The sequence below is a fragment of the Macrotis lagotis genome, chromosome 1, assembly GCF_037893015.1.
Source record: "Macrotis lagotis isolate mMagLag1 chromosome 1, bilby.v1.9.chrom.fasta, whole genome shotgun sequence".
NCBI lineage: Eukaryota > Metazoa > Chordata > Mammalia > Peramelemorphia > Peramelidae > Macrotis > Macrotis lagotis.
Genome location: NC_133658.1, coordinates 218,966,792 through 218,991,679, shown reverse-complemented (window position 1 = coordinate 218,991,679; position 24,888 = coordinate 218,966,792). Strand labels below are relative to the sequence as shown.

The 24,888-nt window shown below is 36.3% G+C and overlaps 1 protein-coding gene across 1 annotated transcript in view; it reads left to right on the top strand.

The window, feature by feature from the left end:
- Window positions 1-24,327, top strand: part of CAPN13 (calpain 13) — a 117,359-nt gene extending 93,032 nt beyond the window's left edge. The window contains exons 13-21 of the mRNA XM_074235031.1: window positions 2,406-2,602; window positions 3,932-3,968; window positions 6,854-6,910; window positions 15,541-15,598; window positions 15,700-15,755; window positions 18,534-18,602; window positions 20,416-20,494; window positions 21,830-21,958; window positions 24,023-24,327. Coding sequence (XP_074091132.1) covers window positions 2,406-2,602; window positions 3,932-3,968; window positions 6,854-6,910; window positions 15,541-15,598; window positions 15,700-15,755; window positions 18,534-18,602; window positions 20,416-20,494; window positions 21,830-21,958; window positions 24,023-24,153 — 813 coding nt within the window. The 3' untranslated portion in view covers window positions 24,154-24,327. The remainder of the gene's footprint in view (window positions 1-2,405; window positions 2,603-3,931; window positions 3,969-6,853; window positions 6,911-15,540; window positions 15,599-15,699; window positions 15,756-18,533; window positions 18,603-20,415; window positions 20,495-21,829; window positions 21,959-24,022) is intronic.
- The last annotated feature ends 561 nt before the right edge of the window (window positions 24,328-24,888 follow it).

Below are 24,888 nucleotides of genomic sequence, written 5' to 3'. Positions count from 1 at the left end.
TTCATTCTTCAAGGCATAGGAATTCTGTCATGGCCCTAGGAGGCTGAAGGAGAGATACAGAGTCCTAGATGATGAGAAGTTAAAGCAACCCATGTCAAAGCCTGTCTTCCAAAGGGTTCACCTGACCTGGATAACAGAGCACTACCTCCCATAAGCTCCAGGAGAGATAAATAGATGAAACTCGGGTCTTTAATTTATGAAATTTCATAAAATCATAGAAACTGAGAGCAACAGATACTAAACACTTTCCCTTAAATGAAACAACAAATTACACTATATCCACTAAGAGTAATGGGAAGGGGGAGGCAGTTAGGTGACACAGTGAATAAAGCACCAGCCCTGGAGTCAGGAGTACCCGAGTTCAAATCTGGCCTCAGGCATTTAATAATCACCTAGCTGTGTGGCCTTGGGCAAGCCACTTAACCCTATTGCCTTGCAAAAAGAAAAAAGAAAAAGAAAAAAGTAATGGGAAGGAGTTACAACGAGAAAATTTAGGCCTGATGCCAGAAAAAACTTCTGAAAAATTATATCTATTCAAAAATAGAGCACACTGTCTTACTCTCACTCATGTGATATTTTTAAGCAAAAGTTGAATAATCACTTACTTAGTATATTAAAATGGAGATCCCTTTTAGGGTGTATATTTGACTTGATGGCTGATGAAGATTTTTTTCAACTGTGAAATATATGATTTTATGGTAATTTCTGATGCTTACCTAGTACTTTTAATTTAGCAAAGTGCTTTATAGACAATATTTCATGTGAATCTCACAATTTTATGTGGACACTGCTATAAATTACCTATGCCCATTTTGCAGATAAGAAAACTGAGGATCAGAATGGTAAAGTGATGATTGTATAACAAGTAAATATCAGAAGTAGGATTTGAACTCAAGTCTTCAATACTGTATAACTAGTCTATCCAAAGCATGTATAAGGGAAATAGTAATAATTTGCCTGAGAAACATAAATACTTTCCCTAGGGACACACAGCCAGTGTCTGTGTCAGAAAGAAGAGTTGAACCAAAGGCTTCCTGACTTGGAGTCCAGTTGGTCTATTCACTACATTCTATTGTATCTCAAGGACAAAAATAGATACAAAATGAGGCTGGAAGGAGGAGAACTCAAAGGCTTCAATATGAATGGCATTGAGGATTCAAAGAGATGAAAGATAAGGAAAAACATTATGGAATATTACTGTGCTAGAAGAAAAGGTGAACTGACTGATTTTAGAAAAATATGAAAAGATTTTCAGAAAGTAATGAAGAGTGAAATGAAATGAACAGAACTAGCAGAACCTTGTACACTATAGCAGCAATATTGTTCTAATAACAACTTTGAATGGCTAAGTAATTATGAGTATTGTAAATATTCAAATCAACTATAAAGGACCTATAAAGGAAGTTGCTCTTTACATCTAGAGAAAGAACTGATAAATAGAAATAAATGCAGCATAGTTTTATATTTATATATATATATATATAAAATATAGACACACATGATTATATATGTATATATATATACATATATATATATATATATATATATATAGAGAGAGAGAGAGAGAGAGAGAGAGAGAGAGAGAGAGTATCTAATGATAACCTCCTCTGGGGCAAGGTGGGGAGAGAGAAAGAAGAAAATAAAAAATACACAACATGGGCTAGCTAGGCAGCACAGTAGATATGTAACCTGAATTCAAATGCTGCCTTAGACACTTGATATTTACTATCTCTGTGACTTTGGATATGTCACTTAATCCCATTGCCTTACCAAAAAGCAAAAAACAAAAAAGTACTGAACAGAGAACAAAATGAAACTTAAAAGGAAGTAGATAAAAGCACATTGAAAAAATGTGTAATATTTATTACTTTGTTTTTCAAAGAAATTAAATAGTGTGAAATAGAAATTTATAGTTTTATACTGGGTCATATTTTTACTTTGTGTTGTGTAGATGGAAATGCTCTTTTTATTTGTTTGTATTTAAGTTGAACATGAAATTAATTTTTTTTAAAAACTAAGATTATTCCAGTGGGGTGGAAGAGATTATGTATCTCCACATAATACATTCATTGGAAATAGTAAGTAGATTACAAAAAATTAGCAGATGGAATGAAAGCAAATCAATTGAAAAGCAGATGTGATGGTACAAAGGAAGTGGCTATGGGAAATTCATTTATTGAAACTCCAAAGTTGTTTTCTGGTGACATTTCCTTTAAGTTCATTTGTTCTATCTTTAGTAAATAATTGTCTAAGCTGGCTTACTTCATGGCTGTTTCAATCATCAGTGCTTGCTCAGACATGGTTATTTTTCCCTGATGAATCATAGGTGCTTCTAGGGACATCTTAAAACTGTCTCCTGAATAGAGAAGATGGTCTGTTCTCACTCTTGTCCTTTTTTTCTTCAGTTCCATGATCTCCACAACCCACTGAATCCCATATATTTTGAATTTACAAGTCCTATCAAGGGCAAGAATGTTATGTCCAGATGGAATTACACAGAAAGTTTCCACCTAGTTCCTGGCACCTATGTAGTGGTTCCCACAATTCACAGACAATTGAAGATCTTCCTTCAAATCTTCCTGAAACATCAGACTGCCAACAGGTGAAGTTATTTTGTTCTATCATGGGTCAATGGGGGAGTAGATTCTGAATATTCATACGACCAGAGAGTTCAAATTGGAAGGGACTTTAGGAGCCATCAAATCCAATCCCTGGTCTTACAGATGAAGGAACTAAGACCCAGAGAGGTCAAGTGACTTATTTGGGGATCACCAGCTGGTAGGTATCTGAGGCAAAATCAAGCCTTTTTAACTCAAGGCAAACTCTCTGTCAATTATACCACACTGCATCTCCTGCAAATAGCAAAAAACATAAATGATGTAACATAAAGGGCAGAATGGGGTAAGAATCAAAAATCTAGTCATACATAGGATTATATATCTAAAGCTAGAAGAGAACTCAGAGACTATCTAATATCTTCATTTTATAGAAGAAACTGGGACCTAGAAAAATCCCTTACATCTTTAAATTGATGGTCCTATGGTTCTATTAAGTTCTTTTATATGCCAGGCGGGAACTAAGGACACAAAGAATTGCCCATGTTCAGATCATTAATAAGTGATAGAGTTGGGATTTGAATTTATGTCTTCCTTACAACAAACCATGCTACCCAACAGACCGAGAAATTTCCCATGATTCCATGTCCCTGGATTAGGGGGACTAGAGAAAGGAAGGAGCTCTTCTAGAGCCTGATACCTTATCATTAGAAACCACTAAATAAGGCATAAAAAACACATAAGAAACCAGGCTTCTTTTCCTATATCATTTTCCTTTAACTGCTTTACCTTTGATACTTCAGTTCATACATTTCAATATGTGCTATGGTCAGACAGACCTTGGTTCAAATCTCAACTAAACATTAATAAGCTGTGTTAACATAGACATGTAAGAGGAAACTATAGGACAACTTGGAGACAGCAAGACTTGAGTTCAAATCCAGCATCAGATACTTTCTAGTTGTGTGAATATGTTCAGGTCACTGAACCTCTATCTTTCTCATCTATAAAATGGAAGGAAATAACAGCACCTTTCTCCTAGGATTGTTGTGAGATTAGCATTTGCAAATGAAATATATTTACAAAATGTTTTACAAACTTAAAGTGCCTTATAAATGCCAGTTATTAGTGTCACTTAGTCTTTCTATCCGTTTCTTCAAATGCAAAATGGGGATTGGACTTGACTTCTATGATAAGAAAAGAGCATAAAAACATGGGTCTGATTGGCCTCATGTAGGCATGGGTAGTTGTCTAGAGAAGAACAGTACCAAGCCTCTTTGAGCTCAGTTCAAGTATGATTGACTGAAAATAAACAAATAGATATGTGCCATTAATATAAAATAAATTGAATACTTATTCTCTTACTTATTTTCCAGTAATCTACAGGAAAGTTTCAAGTTCATGAATCTCAAGGTAAGTAGGCAGTGGGGCCAGAGTTAAGAGATCACTGGACATCACTTTGATTTCCAGAAGCTTATGTTTATTTTCCTTCAATCTCCTTACTGCTACCTATGATAATTTGAGAGGCTACAATGAGCTACTGATGGCATCTGATTCAGTTTAATTCAACCACCATTTATTAAACATCTGCTATCTACAGAGCACTGTGCAAGATCTTGAGGGAGATTAAAAAGTAGAAATAAGACCATAATTCCTGCCTTCAGGGAGTTTAAAGTAGTAAAGGAAATTTAAAAATGATATGTATATAAAATAAGTTTTGTGCACAAAAATATAATAAGTGCATTAAGGAGAAGAACATAAAATATTATATAAGAGCTAAGTAGGGTGAGGTGGAGCAGGAAGAAGGCTTTGTACAGAAGGTGGCATTTATTCTGTGCCTTAAAGGAAAGCTAATACTTCATAAAGTAGGGAAAGGGAAGCAATTGAAATAGAGAGAGAAAGAAGGAATATTATGAGGAAAAGAATGGAGGTGGAAAAGCATAGAACAAGTATGAGGAATAGCCCAAATTGGCTGGAGCAAAGTGTAGTTAGAGAAAAATAGCAGTAGATAAGGCTGGAAAGTTAGGATGTCACAAAATTTAGTGGGCTTTGCATGCCAGACAAAGAAGTTTGAAATTTATTTGGAAGGTAATAACAGGTGAAATATTTTTGAACAGAGGACTAATATGATTACATTGATGCTTGCAGAATAATTGTCAGGCAGAGGAATAGAGGAAGAATACCCTACATGCATTCCCATGTAGTCATAGAAATAAAGGAAAAGAGAAATGTGAGAGGTCCTATGATAGAAGAATTGATAGAACTTGGCTACTCATTAGATGTGAGGAGTGGGAAATCAAGAAAAGTTAAAAAGTGACATCAAGGTTTTGAAATAGTAACATAATAAAGATAAGTGGGTTTGAGGGAAAGATAATAGTCTCCATTTTGGATACACTATTCAGTCATCTTAATAGAAGAGATAGTGAGGGCATGAGAACAAGTGAGAGTATGAAAGGAAAGAAGAAAACAAAGAGGAGATGGATGACAGAACCTTGGAATAGATGGTTGGCAAGAGTGGAGCAAGGATGAGATTCAATCATAAACCTTTATAGCCTAAAACTAGTCCTTTTTCTTCCCTGAATCTCAGTTTCCCTATCTGTAACAGTAGATTGTTGGTTGGTTGGTTAGTTGATTGGTTGGTTGGTTGGTTGGTTGGTTATGGTTCTTGTTCTTCTTTATCAAAGAAGATCAAAGTAAAATCACTATGTTAGAGATAAGATACAGTGTGTCCAACTGTGCCTGATGAGATCAATATGAGCTCAAAATGCTTTACCACAGGATGAGCACAAATAGTCCATGTGAAGGCCTGTGGTGGGTACACTAGATTTAGGCATCTTTGAGCTGCTTCAATTCTGCACACCCTCTCTAATGAGGGCATGCCATGCTGGGAAGTTCTGTGACATTGTCTCCTTTGCTGCACAATCAATCCTGAAATTCTTAAGTGAGAAATGCCCCTGTATCACTTCTTCTGACTTCCTTTAAAGTCTTGCCCTGTTTGTTCTCTACAAAATAGTGTTTGGGGCAAGAATGTTTGACATTTGAACAATATGACCAGCCCTTTGTAGGTGTGCTCTCTGTAGTGATATTTGAATGCTTGGCAGTTTAGCTTGTAAAAGGACCTCAATATCTGGTATCTTCTCCTACCAGGTGATCTTCAGAATCTTCCTAAGACAATTTAAATGGAAGCAATTTAGTTTCCTAGCATGGTGCTGATAGACTGTCCACGTTTCACAGGCATATAGGCAATGAAGGTCTGTAGACCTTCAGCCTTCAGTCTGGTAGTCACATACCTCTTCTCTCCCATACTTTCTTTGGAGCCTTCTAAACACTGAGTTAGCTTTGGTAATGTAAGTGTCAACCTCATTATCAATGTATACCTACCTGGAAAGTATATTGCCAAGGTAAGTGAACTTATTCCACAGTATTCAAAACACATACAAATGGTGTGGTACTGGGTCATACAGTACCTGTGTTTTCTTGATGTTAATTGTTAGGCCAATGTTAGCACAAGCAGCAGAGAATTGATCAATACCTTGTTGCATCTCAGGTTCAGAGGCTGCATTGAATGCACAATCATGTGCAGTTAGAAAATCATGTACCAATACTCCCTCCACTTTGATCTTGGTTTGCAGCCTTTTCAAATTGAAGAATTTACCAACAGTGTAATAGCTGACCTTGATGATGAAGTCAACCTCATTGAAGGTTTTGATAATATGGCTAAGAACATTGTACTAAAAAGCATGGGAGCAACGACACAGCCTTGTTTTGCTCCATGGGTAACTGGGAAATCTCAAGAGTATCACCCACTAACCAGAACCCAAGCAAGAATGCTGTCATGATATTGATGCACAATACTGAGGAACATCAGTAGCAATGGATAAGAAAGTAAACTGCCAGGCAAGACTTCTGACTCAGAACCATGCATGGGTTTTTATTTATGCACAGTGAAAGTTCATTTGGGACTGTAGGAAAAGTGCACATACTCAAAGTCGAAGGGACCAGACTTCCAATTCAGGTTCTATTGCTTACAACCCGTGCTATTTGAACAAGTCATTTAACACCTCCAGGCCTCAGTTTTCTCAACTGAACAATTAGAGGATTAAACAAAACTATTTCTAAGATCCCTTCCATCTCTTAATCTATGATCCTAATTCCCCAGTTTTTTTTCTTAAAGCATATAAGCTACTTGAGAGTAGGGACTGTCTCTCTTTGTGTTGGTATCCCTTTACATAAGCACCAGCACTTAACCCAGCACATAGTAAGTATATAATAAAAAATTTTTTCATTCATTCAACTAGGAGAATCTTCCAGAATTCCAGAATCATGAGAACATTTTCAACAGATATGCCCAACAGGTATAGTATCTTGAATTCAAAGTTCCACTAAATGACAACCGGGGGAACGTCACAGAAAAGAAATCTCTTGGACTCCTATCAGTGCTTAAAGAAAAAAATATAACTTTGGCAGCATAGTTTTATAATCCTCCCTCAAGAGACTCTTTTCCAACATTGATCTGGCTGCCAAATGCTGCAGAGAAATGGCATCTCATCAGTAGGTTTCCCCTGGAATTGAATGGATGACTTGGTATAGGATGGGATAATTACTTTAAAAAAACAAGCAATTAACAGTAACCCTTGAAATCTTTTTCCCCTTGATTGGAAACATTTCCAGTTCAAGCTGGCTGGCTTTGGAAAGTACCTTCATCACTCAGTGTTTGAGTAATTGATTCCTACTCTGCTCGCCAAGTTGCATTCGTTCAGAGGAGATGCTCTTAATGGTTTAATAAACTGTTATAAAGCACTCCTTGACTTAGTTGAGAGAAAAATCACTGCCAAGGGTCCCATGTGATAGACCTTTCCAGTTAGTAATAATATCAATATGAAAAGGTGCAAATGATGTAAACAGTCATAGATAATTGGCCAGCAGACTGCTGGGGGAAACTAAGTTCTACTGTGCTCAAACCCAACATGAGCTTGACTCTAAAGGTGGGAGGTTAAGAGTAAGGAACTAAGAGCAAGTCTTCAGAGTCTGATCCCACAGGAAAGCAAAGAGAATTAACAGTGAAAATAAAATCCAGTGTTCCGTAAGTAGATAAAATAGTATATCTTGCTTTTTAATGTTTGTTAGAAATTCAAGTCAGATGACTAAGATGATATTAGGCATTCCCAAGAACAATAATGTCCCTCTTCTTCCTCCCAATAAGTTCAACTCCCATCAGGTTTAGGTTTGCTGAACCCTGTAGTCAGATTTTGAATTACTGAAAACAACAGAACTAGTACTCATGATCCGCTTTCCTTTACAGTCATTATTGAAGTGTGCTTCAATTAAATCATTATTTATAGGCACAAATTATGTAAAACATACAGGGTTGTGCATAAGAGAGAATGAGAAATTGAATAAAGTGCAGCCACTGTCTTCAAAGAATTCACAGTTTAACAAGTTTAACAAGAGGGTATGAAGATAATATGGCAAGTATGCAAATGATCATAATGCAAGGCAAAATGTTCCATAAGAAAAGGATAAACAAGGTCCTCCTCTGTGAGTAGAAATCATATCTGAATGTATGAATCAGGAAGGCTTCCTGAAGGAAGATTCTTCTTGGAACCTTGGACAAATCATTTTAAATTTCTGCTCCTTGGTTTCTTTGCTTATAAATAGTAAGAAGTTGGAATGGAATAACTCTAAATATTTCTTCCAGTTATCATCCCATTGTAGTATCCCACCAAGGAACATTTCCTCAACTCTACTATCATTGGTGATCTGAGTGCCCAGTAGGTGGCTTATTTAATACTTTCCCTTGTGATCCTAAGGAGTTGAGCTTCCTAGTACCACCATTCCTGAGCCCCAACCAGTGTGCTTTCCATTGATTATCCACCAAAACTTTTATATTGCTAAGGTTACCACCTTGTAAAAACAGCTATTACAAAGCATTTCTTCCCCAAATACTTCATCTCCTATCCCACAAAAACAAAAAGAATTCACAGGAAGACTGTCTTAAACTTAAAGTATAATGGTAGTGAGGTATGTATGTGTGTATGTATAGAATATGTATGGCTAGAGAATAAACTCAAATTGCCTAGTTACTCTAAGTCCTTCTTGAGTCCAAAGCTAGTGATCTTTATCAGAACAAGGGATCATATGCTTTGAAGTTACTTCCTCCCTCAGGTAGCCACAACTATTTTTCTGCATCTTTCTTTATCTGTATTTGTACTTGACATGCCTCTTCCTTCTACAGACTAAATGCATTCTTTCCTATTAAAGAAAAAGATAAGGAAAAATGATAGATAGGGAGGAACTCTGCCTGCCTCACTACAAAAAGAGGAGTTCCCCTTCAAGGGTTTGTCTTCAACTGGAATTCTCAGTTCCAAAGTTGAAATCTTCCATCATTCTACTGGACCCTTTTGGGACTGATTCTTTGGTGACCAGACTGCTATTTTATACATGGTCCCCATAATTTTGACTGATTCTCTCAACCAGTCAAATTGCTTCCTTTCTTGATCCAGTAAAATAGAGATCAAAGGGTACATATTATCTTTATGTATTTAAATTTTATCACATCTGATTCATTGATTGAATTAGTTGAGGTAGAACCCTACTAGTTTACCATGATCCTTTGTTTTAAAGGACAGGTAACTTTAAACACCATTTCATGATATATCTTATAAAACCTAATACAGAGCTAATGCATACCTTCTAAGTATTAATGATGAACTTCTTTCTAACATGTCATTTTCACCTACCTCCACAGGAATAATCTTATACCTCTTGATTTAATTGCACAATATCCCATGACCCCTCCCTCAGTGCTGCCATATATTTCTTTCAAACTTAACACTAGACAATTAGAGCATAGAGAACAAATTCATTTAAAGTAGATTCTCTTCCCAAGGGTTCACCTGAACTTTCATGACAACCTTCCCCTATCTCCCTGTTCTCAGACCCTCCCCTATGGTGAATAATGGAACTTTCATGGGGTGTACAGGCCTGTTGCAAGGCAGGGTTTGCCCCAGCAGGAAACTGATGAGAACATCTGTGTTCAACCAGACAGAAAAGCTGCTTTCTCCCTTCCACTATGTGATGGGGGTGGGGTGTGAGTCAAGGGAGATCCACTCTAGCAGCTGTTAAGGGAATCTTCTCTAATTACTGCCCATAATTTACATAAGGGCTTAAACTGAAGCATGTGTTCATGTAGTTGTGCATACACGTTAATAGCTTTCCCTGTTGTTCTTTTAAAAAAATAATATGTTGTGCGGGCTAGAAAGCAAGAATTGAACTAAAAATCAGAAATCTTGTACTCACTCCTGACCTTTGTCATTTACTAGTTGTGCATCCTTGGACAAGTCTTTCTAAGACTCGATTTCCTAATCTGTAACATGGAGATAATAATTCTTGCATAACCCACAGGGTTATTGTGAAGGAAAAGGCTTTGTATAATGCTATAGAAAATGCTAGAGAAATGTAAATGCTTATTATGACTCATTTGATCATATAATTCACCAGTTTGGGGCTGCAGTATATCACAGTTGGAGGGTGTCTTGTTCCTGGAGTTAGTTTTATCTTTGTGATTTGGGGGTATATCACTTAATCTCTCTGGACCTTTAAAAATGGGATGGACATGCAAAGTACCTCTGAGATTCCTTTTAACTATAGAATGTTCTCCCTAACTATCCAGATGACTCCCTATCATTCTCTCCTTCTTGAAATTACTTTATACACACATGTTTCTTCTTGAATATATATATATGTGTGTGTGTGTGTGTGTGTGTGTGTATAGGTATGTACATGTATATAGAGGCAGCTAGGTTGCACAGTGGATAGATTGTCAGTTCAAATTTGGCCTCAGACACTTACTAGCTGTGTGATCCTGAGCAAGTCATTTAACTTCTGTTTCCTTAACCCACTGAAGAAGGAAATGGCAAATCACTCCAGTATCTTTGTAAAGAAAACTCCATAGACAATACAGTTCACAGGGTCATGAAGAGTTGGACACAAGTGAACAAAAAATCATAGCAAAATAATATACACATATATATGTATATATGTTTCTTCCTTACTTTATGATCCAATGGTATATGTTGATTAGGCTAAGAATGAGAACAACAATAACCATATTTGAATGAAGGCCAGATATCCTTTATTTTTAACCTATTACACAAAGCCCATGCTTATACCTGGCCAATACACTGTTTATAGATAAGTCTACATTTATATAATAAAGTATTTTAGACTCACTATTTCATTTGACCTTCACAATACTCTTGTGAGGTAAATACTTTTATCCCTATTTTACAGGTATAGAAACCAAAAATGAGTTTAAGTGACTTGTCCAGAGTCATTGAACTAATAAATCTCTCAAACACAATTTGAACCTGGGTCTTTGTATGCTAATTTGATTGTTTGTTTGTTTTACTCCAAGCCCCAGGGTTTTGTCCCCTATTCCACACTGCCTCCCATTCCTGAGTATTTAGGGATCATAAGGTATTTAAATCTCACTCATTTCTTAGGTGCTTCTATCCCATATCCTAGTAGAACTTCCATTTGATAAGAGACTGGTATGTTTTATTCAGTTAAGCATGTGAACAGGACAGCTAATTTTCTCTACCCTTCAGGGAATGTTCCTGTACCTTTGCTAAAACAACAGACATGGTATTGAAATCAATAACTTTCTAAGCAGAAGAATTATCTGCCCTGGTTTCCCTGAAATGGCTTCTTTTATGTTGCTTTGCACAGCCTAGCACATTTTAATTCCACCTCCTAAAAGATGCCTATTCTAAGCCTCTAACTTACTCCAAATAACTGTGTCAATCTCATACAGCTCCATCATATAATCAGAGTCTAATAGAAACTTACTAAGTCTAAGTAAGGGGAAAGAATACTAATTCCAATGAAAAGTCTGAACTTTAAAATACTTAGGACAAAGTTCCGAGACTTTCTCAGTTCACAGTGCCCTTAGTGTTGCAGTGATTTTTTTTCACAGTACTCCTAGACTAAAGAAATAGTTTCCATTTATTAAGTAGTTAAATGGAAGATTTTAAATATCTCATGTCATCCCATCAAGTGTTTATTGTGGCACCCTAGGGTTCTGCTACACACAGTAATGTACCCTAAGTAATGCACCTTAATATTTTTAAGTGTACTCCATGATCTCCCATTGCCTCTCAAATAAGAAATAACTACCTTAATCAGACATTGAAAGCACTCTTACCTGATCTTTTTGGTTCATACTACTCCACTTCTTGTCCTTTCATTCCATATAGATTGATTTGTAGGAATTTCACATTTATAATACCCTATCCCTTCTCTACCCCTAACCTTATCACAAGTGGTCCATCATGGTTAGAATCACTCCCTCCTCACATCTGCCTCATGGTTCACCTAGCTTCTATCAAAACACAGTTCACCATTTCCTACAGAAAGTCTCTCTGGATCCTTCCATGCAATAACATTCTCTTCCTCTTAAAATTACTTTTTATTGAGTTGCTTTTACTTTTTGTTTACATATTTATATGTATATATATATGCATATATATATATATTTCTACAATCTCTTTGAAGTCAGGAATTGTTTTGTTTTTGCCTTTCTATATACAAAAAAAGGAAATGGCAAACCACTCCAGTCTCTTTGTCTTTCTTCTTAATCTACCAGAGTCCCTATCTTATAGAAGATGCCTTGGAAATAGTAATAGAAATTATTTATAGAATTCATTTGAATGTAATTCAGTTTCTGGACCAAGATTGAGCATTTGTGGTATTGAGAAGATGTGGTGGTGTCCTTTATTCATCATCATAATTTTTAAATGTTGGTTGCTGGGAACAGGCACAATATTCCTGACTCAAGGAGCCTGTTTATTTGGTTGAGAAGATAAGATAGACATATGAAGAAAGCTAACAAAACAAAATCTGTTAATTGTTCAGTGAGTGGCAGACACAATGAATATTTCTGTTGGAAGTGAGACATTTCATAGAGAAGATGGGACTTCAAGGGTACAATATGAAGTGGAAAATATTTGTCAGATACCTACTCTGTATAGAGATCAGTTAAGAATTTTAAAAGCATAGAAAATGGTCAGTGGGAATCTACCCAGAATGAAGAAATGTGGATGTCATATTCAGAGAATAATGACTAAGTCCTATTTGGAAGAGTAAATAGTTCGTGAGAGAGCCAATTAAATTAAGGGCAGTTGGAGATAACATTGGAAATGTAGGTAGAGAATGGTCAGATTATGAAGAGCCTTGAATGTCAAATTTTAAATGAATTTTATTCTGAAATCAATGAGAATTCATTGAAAATTTTTGCCATAATATATGCAAAGTGATATTTTGGGAACATTGATTTCATTGTGATAGGTTGGATGAATTGGAGCAGAGGAAAACAGGGATTGTGAGATTTTGGTTGTCTGGCATTCAGATAAAAAGAGAGTAATTGGAATAGAAAGGAAGGAAAGTAAGACAGATACTAAAAAGAAAAAACATAGTTGTTTTGACTAAATTTTTGTTGAAGGATACAAATAATGATGAATTGAGAATGGTTTTAATTCATTTAGCCAAGAAGACTGATAGTAAGCTTTCAAACTGGGGCAGTTAGATGATGCAGGGGTAGTATAGGGATCTGGAGTCAGGAAGACTTGTCTTCCTGAGTTCCGATCTGGTCTCAGACACTTTCTAACTGTGTGTGAACATAGGCAAGTCATTTAACTTTTTTTGCCTCAGTTCCTCATCTGATGAGCTAGAGAAGGAAATAGCAAAGCCCTAGGGTATATTTGCCAATAAAACACCCAATCATGAAAAGCCAGACATGACTGAAAAATGACTGAATAATAATAATATTTCAATGAATGCATTCCCTCACTGGTAAGGATGAGTCTATCATCGATCAAAATTGAAAAACATTGTCATCTTTTGTGATCTTTATATATTCTCCACAAAAGATGTATTCAATGCATTGGTCAACACAAAGAAATCAGGATGGGCAGTTTGTTTGTGGGGAAAGATAATGAAGTTAGTTTTACCCATGTTAGATATAAGGTGAGATTGGGATGTTCAAATACAAATGCTTAGTAATCAGTTAGAGATGTGAAACAGAAGCTCAGAAAGCAATATGATTAGAAATAAAGATTAAGGATTCATATGGAACAGGTTATAATTAAAACCTAGAAAATGTATAACTGAATTTCCTTGAAGAGGACAAAATCTTTCATTAGATATTTAAAGGTGTTGGAATACAGACTCCTGGGGGAGATAACACACTGACAAAAGGTTACACTAAAGTACAAATCTCAGATACTTTCCTGAAAATTGTTTTTGACAAGGTGGAAGGAGTGGGTACAAGGGTATGTCACATTTCGATACCTCAGAAACAAAGCCCTTTGAGGCAGACAGTTACATTCTCAGAAATAAAGCCTAGATGCCTCAAGTTTATCACCTATACCAAAAGACTGATCCCCCTTCCAACCATTAGGGAGGTATCAAGCATAGTTATAATATGCAAATGTCCAGAGAAAGGAAAATGCTAAGCTTCTCTGATTACCTTTTCAAGGGCCAGGGTACAAAGAGAAACACACAGAGAGATGCCTATATCAAGGAAGTCCCTCAGGGATGTCAAAATGTATTTGAGAAAGGCCTGTGCCCTGGAGGGTAACCTGGGACTAAATTAATGTAAATGAACAAATGAATCTGCCAAAAGGTTCCACAATTTCAATTTGTCTAATAACAGCCAGCAACATGCCTGTCTTCCATTTCATGGCTTTTGGAGCCCAGAAAAGACCATACCTTGATTTTATCTGTCCAAGGTCCTGACTAATTAAGTTTAATACTACTAGTTCTGTTGCTAAGGTAGCTAACAGGCATGCTTGGCACTTAAGGAAAAAAGGAAGATAGACAAAGAGAGGGATCCTCAAGGACAGCTAGTTCATGGCCTCCTCATTTTACAATCAAAGAAACTGAGTCCCAATGAGCTTAAATGATATGCCTAAACTCACACAGTGTCAGAGATCTGTATGACATTCTTTACTTTTGTACCCCAAGAGTAAGAAGCAACATGCCAAAGGCAAGATAGACAAGCAACAAGAAAACAATCTGACACAAATTTACTAGAGACCAATTCTAGTTCCCTTTAATAATAATTCAAGTCTCCCTGAAAAGGGATAGCCATAGATTAATCAGGATTTGGGTGCTGGTATTCTCCTCTTGGGTTTGTTCCCTTTTCCTTTCTAGTTGCTAGGTGAGTCAGGGCAGGATAACACTGGCTTTCATGATTTCATAGATCATTGTTCTTTGCTAAGGGATAGAACAGTGAGTGGTCTGAGAGAGACACATTCAGAGTTAGCTTTTGTCCTTTTTTAAGGCCTTGAATTTTCTAATTTCTAGAATGGAAAAGCTAGAGTAATCATCAAGATGTTTTTAATGTATTCTAGCACTGCACTAAATACTATGGAAACTACAAAACAATATAGGATATGGCTCCTTTATGGTGTATCCCCTCCCTGAGCTCTTGTTTTAAACTCCTTTCCTCTTAAAATTAATGTATTTTACTCATTTGTACACTTCTTACCACTCCAGAAGAATGCAAATTCTTTGAGGTCAGGGACATTTTTAAATTTGTCTTTAAATCTTCAGAATTCAGCAAGTACTTGGCACAGAAGAGATGTTTTAAAATGTTTATTGCTTAAAATTTAAATGATGAACTAAAAGTCAAAAGAGGTATAATAATAAAAGATAGTATTAAGTGCCGAACCAATACTAGATCTAGTAAGTACTTTGAAAACAAAGGTTCGCAGGAAACTGTAATTCCTATGGCTAGAAAAGACTGTTTGATGGAAATGAGGCTTAGTTTAGGTCTTGAGAATTCTATGTTCCATGTGAATTAGTTCCTTGGAATAAATACTGGGCTCTTCTATAGCAAGTCAGGTGCTAGGTGTAAGACAGATGCTATTTTTAATAATCATTGATATTATTATTCCAACTCTTTTCTCTTTTTTTGCCTTAGGACCCCGATATTAATGCTTCCCAGCTACAAAATCTGCTCAACAAAGAATTCCTTAAAAGTAAGATACATTTGCCTGGTTGGAACATCACCTACTATACCCTGGCAAATATTACCATTCCTTCCTATTTTCTCACCATTTTGTCCTTTTCCTTTCCTCAGATAAACAGAGAAAGTTCACCTTTGATGAGTGCCGGAGTATTTTAGCTCTGATGGATGTATCCTTTGTGCCATCTCTTTTTTTCTATCATTTAACCTCACTCTAAAGCTATTTCTATCATATATGTCTAAGTATACCATTTTGAGATCCCCAAAGGAGCTGGGTGTGAGAAATTCAGGGCTAATTCCATATCTCCATATTCAGTAGCCTAAGGACTCATATGAAGAATGAATTGCCACTATTTAGTCCTCCAAGGCTCTCTAGGACCTAATATGTTGAGTTTATCCCCAACTATTGAGAGTAAGGAGCTGAAGTTAGTTGTAGAGGTAAAAATAATGATTGATTTTAAACATACTGAATTGAAAGCACAATAAATGAAGTGAAAATTACCCTGTGTCTGCTTTTAGAGAATTTGGGTTCCAAATGCTGCTTTCAATATACCACCTGCATGTTCTAGAAGTCATTTGACTTTCCTGGGTCTCAATTTCCTCACCTTTAAAATGAGATCTTTGAATCAGGCAGTCTCTGAATTCCCTTCCAGCTTTAGATCTAATAGCCATGAGCTGAAGGGAGAGGGACATTATAATGCAGATGCTTCTTCAGCAGTTGGAGCAGATAGGAGTAGAAATATAGATTTACATAGGTGGGTATAGGAGTCAGCTGAAAACAAAAGAACAAAGGTCTGAAATTTGTCATACAGTGGATGAGGAATTATTATAATATATAATATTATATAGTATATATTATATATAATATTATATAATTATAATATGTAATATATAATTATTATTATATTCTATAACTACATATAGGGCTTAAAATGTAAAGATCCCTGAGGGATATAATACATTGACATCACACTAAGCTTTTAGATTAACTCAAAAAAATTGTCTACTTTTAGGTAGAAGGGGACATCAGAGACCTTAGTCTAAAGCTATAGTTTACAGATGAGGAAAAGAAAGACCCATAGAGGTAAAGAGACTCCCAAAATCACATAGCAAGTGTTTGGGGTAGGACTTGAACTTGGGTCCTGTGACCTGAGTCACTTTTTCCACTGTATATTGGGGCCTTTACTGAAAGTATATTTACATAAGTGAAAAAGAGAAGCTGCCTTCCTGAACCTTCCTTGGCCAGCATTCTTTTACTCCTTTTATCCTGAGAAAAGTTCAATCATTGCTCAACAAATTTCCTATTCAGTATCCCCTCTACCTTTCAGATCAACAGAGAGAGAGAGAGAGAGAGAGAGAGAACAGGGGCAGAGACAGAGACAGAGAAACAGAAGGGGAAGGGGGGGAGGGGAAACAAAGTGGAAACCAGCTCCTCTGCAAAATTTCCTTGGTATCTGCCCTAGAAGCTGTTCATCCTTTGTGTGTGTGTGTGTGTGTGTGTGTGTGTGTGTGTGTGTGCATGGATGTGCGCTCCTGTTCATTTGACTGTACCTTTTCAAGTGAGATAGATCGAACCACCCTCCAACTGTTAATAAGACTCCATTGGAAATGCATTGCTGGTCATTGTAGAACAAGAGGGCTTTTTGATGAAAACATAAATCAGTCTTCTGTCTCTCCCAATACTTCTGCTGTGGCTTGGAATGGTTCTGCCACATGACTAGGACATTACAGATCTCTGACAAATGAATAAAAATGGCCAGAAGCAAGCCCACTACCTCTAGAGGGCAGGCAGGCAGCTTTAGAAAAAAATCTGTGAATGCTGGAAATATGCAAAAAACTGCCAATCTTTTTCACCAGTCCTCATCTCTCAAATTTCTCTCTGAGATGGCTTATTTCACCCACAGGTTGCTGTCCAGACTATTGGATAATGTGACCCATTCTGATCATCAAATATGAAATGTTTTATTTGATAAAGGCACTAGCAGAGAGTGAGTAAACATAGAAAAAAACACTTCTTGCTTTGAAACTCTGAAATGACCTCTCAATGACCTCCCTAACTACATAAGAAAGACTCGATTTTGCCTAGTCAAGTGGAACATGTATGACCATGACCTTTTTTTTACCACCAGGATTGCCATGAGAGAATCATGGCTGTCTTAAGAAGCAGCTGCATTGGTGAAACAGGAAGGGATGATAATGATCTCATTATCCAGATCCAAGCTGATCTGGGACTTCAGTCTCATTCATGCCCAGCTGGAGCATTTACTGGTTCCTTTTTCTTTCACTGCTCAAGCTGCTTAGCAGGTAAAAAAGATCCTTGAAGGAAGAGATGTGGTATTTCCTGAAATTTTGGGAAAGTCAAATGGATGTAAAAGTGCAACTAAACCTTTAAAAGTGAAAAAAATTGTAAAAATGAGTGTTCATCTGTAGGCATAGTTCAGAAGGATGTATGAAGGTAGCTGAGGAAATCATCAAATAAAGTTTATTAAGTAGATAGTAGCTTATATTTATGCAAGGCTTTTGGAAAATGCTTTCTATCTCAGGCTTTATCAATACAAAAAAAATCAGAGTGGATAAATGTTTCTCCATCTCAGTTCTAATGTGTTTAATAAATATTACTGATAGTCATCAAAAAAAAAAACTTCCCAAATCATGGAAGACAATCTATTGGTCTTTTTTCATCTGCTGAAGACTCTGGGACTTTCTCCATCAGCCAAATCCCTAGTTCTTGTATTTCTCTTATATTTCTCTACGCCAGGTTTATTTTAGGAAGTAGACATTCAGTCCAACTGAAATTTAACTGATTCATGATGATCTGGATTGTTTGATTGTTGTTAGTTATTTGGCTTGTGACTGAAGCATAGTCCCACTGATGGAAAGACTATGATCAGTCTCCCTGCTCATTAGCAAACTGGAGAGAATTGACCTTAACTCCTCTTCTGGCATAGGTTAAGGTCAATGGACGTCTTGATCTAAAACAATTTGAGCAGCTGTGGAAGAAGCTTATTTGGTGTCAGGTAAGGACCTAACTTCTTATTAAGTTCAATTCTATTCAGGACAGTAGAAAAAAGAGCTGGATGAAGAAGTAAAGAAATCTATGCCTTAGTCACAGTCTCGTCACTAAAATGGTCTAATAAAAGTTCCATAAAGGTATGGATCCTATAGTGTTTGTATTTATATCCCTAGAACCTAGAATAATGTAAGTGCTTAAGAAATGTTTGTTGATCTAAATTGATCAAGTTATGTGACCTTGGGCAAGTTACATCCCTTCTATAAGAGTTTCAATTTCCCAATCTCTCTAAAATTAGAAAGTTAGGTTATATATGGTGACATGTTCAAATCCTGCCTTAGCCATTCAATGTCTGTGTGACCCCAGGCAATTCAAATCACCATTTCTTCATTTGTAAAATGGGGTGGTAATAATACCTACTTCACAGGGTTGTTGTAAAGATCCAAATAAGGCAAATAAGACACTTTGCTAACTTTAAAGTTCTATATAAATGCCATCATCATTATTATTATAAATGTTTGTTGAATTGAGAAATTTTCCTTTATTATTTAAGATAAAGCAAATACCATGAGTTGAGCAAAAGTCAGTTTTTCCATGTATCTATGAAAAGTTTCCATGTTTCTATTTTGGTCCCCCATAAATCATTACAACCAGCATCTCCCCACAGATGCATTCAATCCCACAACCTGGCTACTTGGTATTTTGCCTAGGAGCAGTAATCCTTCATAGGTGTTTCTGGATTCCAGGGAAAGAGATATTCAATCCTTGATAAACAGATTGGAAAGAAGCAGATCCAGTTAGAACATTAGTGACCCAAAATAAGTCAAACCATTGTGAGAGAATTAGGGGAAGGCAATAAACAGCAACAGGAGAGGTATGGAAATAAATAGAGAATACCAAGGCTGTTGTATATGTAATAGTAGCTCAGCCATGGCAAGTATAAGTGGATTGTTTACTCTCCTTCATTTTTTTGATTCCATGGCTCTGCCTTGTCTGTTTTCAGTAGGTGGGTCTCATTGCAGTATGACAAAAACAAACTTCATGGATATCACCAAGCATTTATTAAGTGCACACATTTACTATGTGCCAGCTCTTGTGCTGAATATTGAGTATACAAAAATAACAAAACAATCCTTGACATCAAGGAGCTAACCTGTTGAAAAAATTAAATTCTATCTTGTAATCAGTAAAATGGATTACCCAATGCCTTCTCTTATCTAGAGTATAATTTTAAAGATAAGGAACTTAGAATCTCATTGACTTTTCAGTTCTTAGAGAAGTAGCATATTATTATTAATAATTACTGTTATGTTGAGATAGCAGTTTAATGGTATACAAAACATAAATATTTTACAAATATTTATATTCACAAACAACACTGAAAAAGTAGATAATATTATTATGCCCATTTTATAGATGAAGAAGCTGAGGCAGACAGATATTAAATAACCTGCCTAGGGTGACATAGATGGCAAATATCTGAGGCTAGATTTGAATTCTGCTCTGCCTGAACACCATTGCTCTATCAATAGAGCAGCCTAGCAAGATCCAGAATCAGTTTCAAATTTTAGTTCTAGCATTTGCTGAATGATTCTGGACTGGAATGCTTCTTTAATGTTCCCCAATTTTGTCTTTAAAATGAGGATAAATAATACTTGCTCCAGCCTAAATAAATACCTTATGAGGAAAGGTCTTGAGATGCAGATCCATGTCTTATATAAATTGTGTTTATCTCCCAGGGATTAGCACAGTGATCTTTTTATGTTGGTATCTCTCTGTTGCTTTGTTTAATGAATGAATTAATTCTTTTCTCATATAAGGACATTTTCCAGAAAGTAGAGAAAAATGGCTCTGGATTTCTCATGCATTCAGATCTATGGAAAGTGATACAAAAATCAGGTACAAAATGGTTTTGTTTAATTACTTCACCTCTATGAGTATCAGTTTCCTCATCTATAAAATGGGTATAATAATGTTCACTGTGCCTATCTCACATGGCATTGCTTTGAAACTCATTTGAGGTGAAGTGCACAATTTCTTTTTTTAAGTGATATTTGCATATTTTAAAGCACTTTAAACTGCTTAAATATCAGTTATTAAAATGATTATTATTTATAGCAATTATGTGTCAATGGCAAATCTCAAATCCAAGGCTAGTTCTCCATCCACTATACCATACGGCCTCTCTGAGCTCTTTGGGATTACTAAAACATATATTGTATAACAAGTTAGATCAGAAACAAAATATCCCTCAAATTACTTTCATCTGTAATGATCCAAGGTGAGGATGGGTCTGTGATCTTATTGATATGGGTATACTCCAAATGTACAGATTACAACCTTTGCTTCCCCTCTCATCATGTATGATGGGGTTGTTCTTGTCCTCTTGGAAATACTCAACTATTCCCAGCAAGATTAACCCAGCAAAGCTGGATGGCTTCAGGAAGGATAATATTGCACTAAGTTCCTTCATTCTGCTGACCTCTACTGGCTTCCAGGGCTCAGATGTTCTTTGTACCAGGCAGTTTTCTCATGTGTTGGCATGTTTTTCTTAATTGACTTTTCTCCCCCAGGCATCTCTAATTGTGAGAAAATAGCTCTGTCTGATTGATAAGCGCCTGGAAAGGGAACTCACATTAAAGATGCTTCCATCTCAGCATCTGGCCAGAGTGTAATATCCCCTGGAAAACTGATGGATCCTTTTTAGGAGGGGTTTGGAGCTAAATGAAATTGAGTGAAATCTGTCTGATACATAGAAGGAGGCAGAAAATAGAAGAGGACATGTAAATGGAAGGAAAAGCTTTAAATTCAAAAGCAAGATTTATTAGTTACTACTGAGGTTTTACCAGAAATACAAATGGCAACTTGAACTGAAGCTGGTCTAGGGTAGGCAAGGGAGGTAGCTGTCTAGGGCATAACACAGAGTATCACCATAAGGAATTGTTTTTATTTTGATATTTTATTATAAATGTATATACTTTTTGTCATAAAAGTCAGTTCTCCAAAGCACTTAGACTTTTATCTTCTGGTAAGGTAGTGTTTGTGATGTAATTAAGGGATACTGGAGATTCCTAGCAGGTTTAAAAGAGGGGAAAAGTGAGGAAAGGTTACTATGCTCTAGTTCCACATTTAAGCAGGTTAACTACTAGAAGGCAAAAAGAACCAAGGTCAATCATACCTGACCTCTTCACCTCATTCTCATCTTGAATCAATAACAAACTCTTTTGTCATCAGAATTATTCCTAGGTACTTCCATTATCAGGGAACTGTTAGACCTGATGGTCTTTAGGTATGGAGATGGAGATGGAAAAATATATTTTGCAGACATGATCTGTTTCCTCATCCGGCTTGAAACCATGTCAAGTAAGTAATGGTAAGAGGAAGGGCTAAACCTCAGGGAAACTCTCACATTGAATTTGACAAGGCAGAAGACAATTGTAGGGATCATCATCACTGACCTTAAGATATCCAGGGTCCTCATCTCTTGGTATTATGGAAGGGAGGTAGAACCAGTCAGGACCTGCTTTTCTAATCAAATAGGGCTGATGGGACAAAGCCAATTCTAGGCAAAGTGGTTTTTAAAAAAGGTAAAGTTCAGAGGATCACTTGATTTTAGATCTGGGAGGAGCCTAGGATTCTAAGTCTGACCCCTCATAGTCAAATAAGGAAACTGAGTGCCAGAATCAGGAAAAGACTTTCCAAAGGTCACATAAGTGATTTGAAGTTGGGTGCAATTGTCTTTGTCACGGGTGACTGCAGTATCTCTACATCTTTTCCCCCTAACATAGCACCTCTTCCTTCTTCTTCATTTTACCCTCTCCCATCTCATCCCCTTCAAAAATCCCCTAATGTTAATCTATGTCTCAATATCAATCATTTACATTATAATATGAATTCAAGTCAATATTGCTCTCTTCCTTTTAAGGAACGAATAAAATATTTAATCCTTGAATAAAATAACTTCAGACCTTAGCAATCAGAGGTGGGAGATTGGCAATCAGTCCTTCTCCCATTGCCCCTGAATTCTTCCCCATCTTGGCAACTACCTACTTTGCCCCCCTCCATCCTTAAATGTTCAGTCTCAAAGAGGGATTAAGAGTGAGATTGTTATAGACTTTAAATCAAGTCTGAAGGAGTTGCCAAGACACTGAGTTCTTCTCTTAGTCATGAGTACACTGTCATTTTTCAGATGAGAAAATAGGTTCAGAGACGAAAAATGACCTTCCCAAGGAGCTGGAGTGTTCTTCTGTTATATTGTCTTCTTTGAATCCCAGCTATGCCAATCATTCTATCTCCAGACTTAGGAAAGTTATTTAATTTCTTTGGCTTTCAATTTTATTATCTGTTAGATGAGGAAGTGGATTATATGGTCTCTGACGTCTCCCTCTAATTCTATGTCTCTGATTATAAGATCAGCAGTATCTGGCAAAGGAAGCTTGAGAAGCTTGAGAAAAAAACTTTGGTGTACAATTTTGGCTTCAGTTAACCAATATTGATTAAGTTTCTACAACAAGCCTAGGTCTAAACTAGACTTTCTTAAGGATCTGAGAAAAATCTAAAATTTACAGAGAACTCATAGTGTGTTTGTGGAGACAAGATTAATGCTGTGAAATAATTATTTATTATTTTGGCAAGTATGCTAAATATAACAGAAGACAATTATTATCTTTTGTGACTCCAACTCAATCTTCAAAAAGAGTCTGGAGAAGAGAGAAATGAGTGTGGGTTAGAAAAAGTTCTTTGGAGGGGAGGGGCATCTGGGCTAAGCTTTGGAAGGATAAAGGGATGAATTTACATGAAAGGATAGGTAGAAAGAGGACTTCTAAGCAGGAACAATTTGAGCAAAGGAATAGTAAGAAGAATGAACAAAAGAATACTTGATCAAGATTTGTAAGATGGCAATAGCATGTAAAACACTAAAATTTCTTCTACTTACCTTTCTCTCCTCCTTTCTTCCTTTGGATGAAGTATCCCATTTTTCTCCTTTCCATAGGCATTCCTCCCATTTTTTTTAAATTATGAACTTAACCAACATGAATATGTTTGTTATATACAAAGAACAAAAGAAAAGGAGGATTGCAGTTACTCCATCTGCATTTTGTATATTCCTATTTATGAATAAGTAGACTCCTTGTCTAATGTAAGCTCCTTGAGGGTTTTGCTCTTTTTTTGTACCTTCAGACAGTGTCTGGAACTTAGAGAGTATTTAATAAATATTTGTGTATTGATTGACAGATTGCATTTTAAGCTGTAAACTTTTATTACATATAACTGTTTAAATTCAACATGATAGTAAGAAAACTACCCTGCTTCCTTATCTAGAAAGGGGACACTTCTAAATTTCTTCTGCTGTGAAATTTTAAAACATTTCATTGACATTCTTTTCTTAATTTTCTCTCTCTTCTCACACTCATGCACACAATCTAGAGGCTTTTCATAATCTCTCAAGGGATGGAAGAGGACTCTACTTGAGTAAATGTGAGGTAAGGTCATTTCCCTTTTATCTTAATGCCTGGAAGCTCCAAAACCCAGGCCCCAGTCTTCTTTTAACAAGGTAATTTTTTTTCTTGACTTAATTCAAGGCAATTTATCTCTGTGGACATATTGAGCAAGTCTGGTGCCATGCAGTACATCAGAGTCCAGTAGTTCCCCTCTCCCCAATTACACCCTTTATATATTGCTTTCCATTAGCACTGCTTTAAGATCTTGGCAGATGGATTTTATTTTTTTCCCAAAGGCTTAATAAACCAAAAGATTATGTTGGAGCAATAAATACAAAGAGTGATAGGAAGAGCAACTCTGAGCTTGGGCACCATTTAACTTTGTCATATGGAGTTGGTAAAGAAATAGTCTCTAGGCCTGACCAATAGGCATATCTCAACATACTGGCCTCTCCTACTTCTACTGAAATAACAGAAATATATGAGCATCCAGGGAAGTTTTGAAGGGAGCCATTTCAACCTTATTTTGTTCTCTCCAGGCATTTTCCTTGATTTTAGGTTAGCCATGGTGAAAAAAAGGATATAGAAGAACAGGAAGAAACCAGGATGATAAAGTATCTTTTGCCCTGGGGTACAGGACAAAGATAGAAAGAGACATAAAATATTTTGGAGGGAGTTGGATTTGCATTAATTTGAAAAACTATAGATACTTTCTACTTGGACTTGAGCCAACAAAAGTGAGAGTAAGATATGGGCAGAGAGTCCTAAAATTAACATTTTTCTTTTTTTTCTAGTGGATCAAGTTCACCATGTATTGTTGAGGCATTGATCAAGCCTCACAAAGAAGGTAAG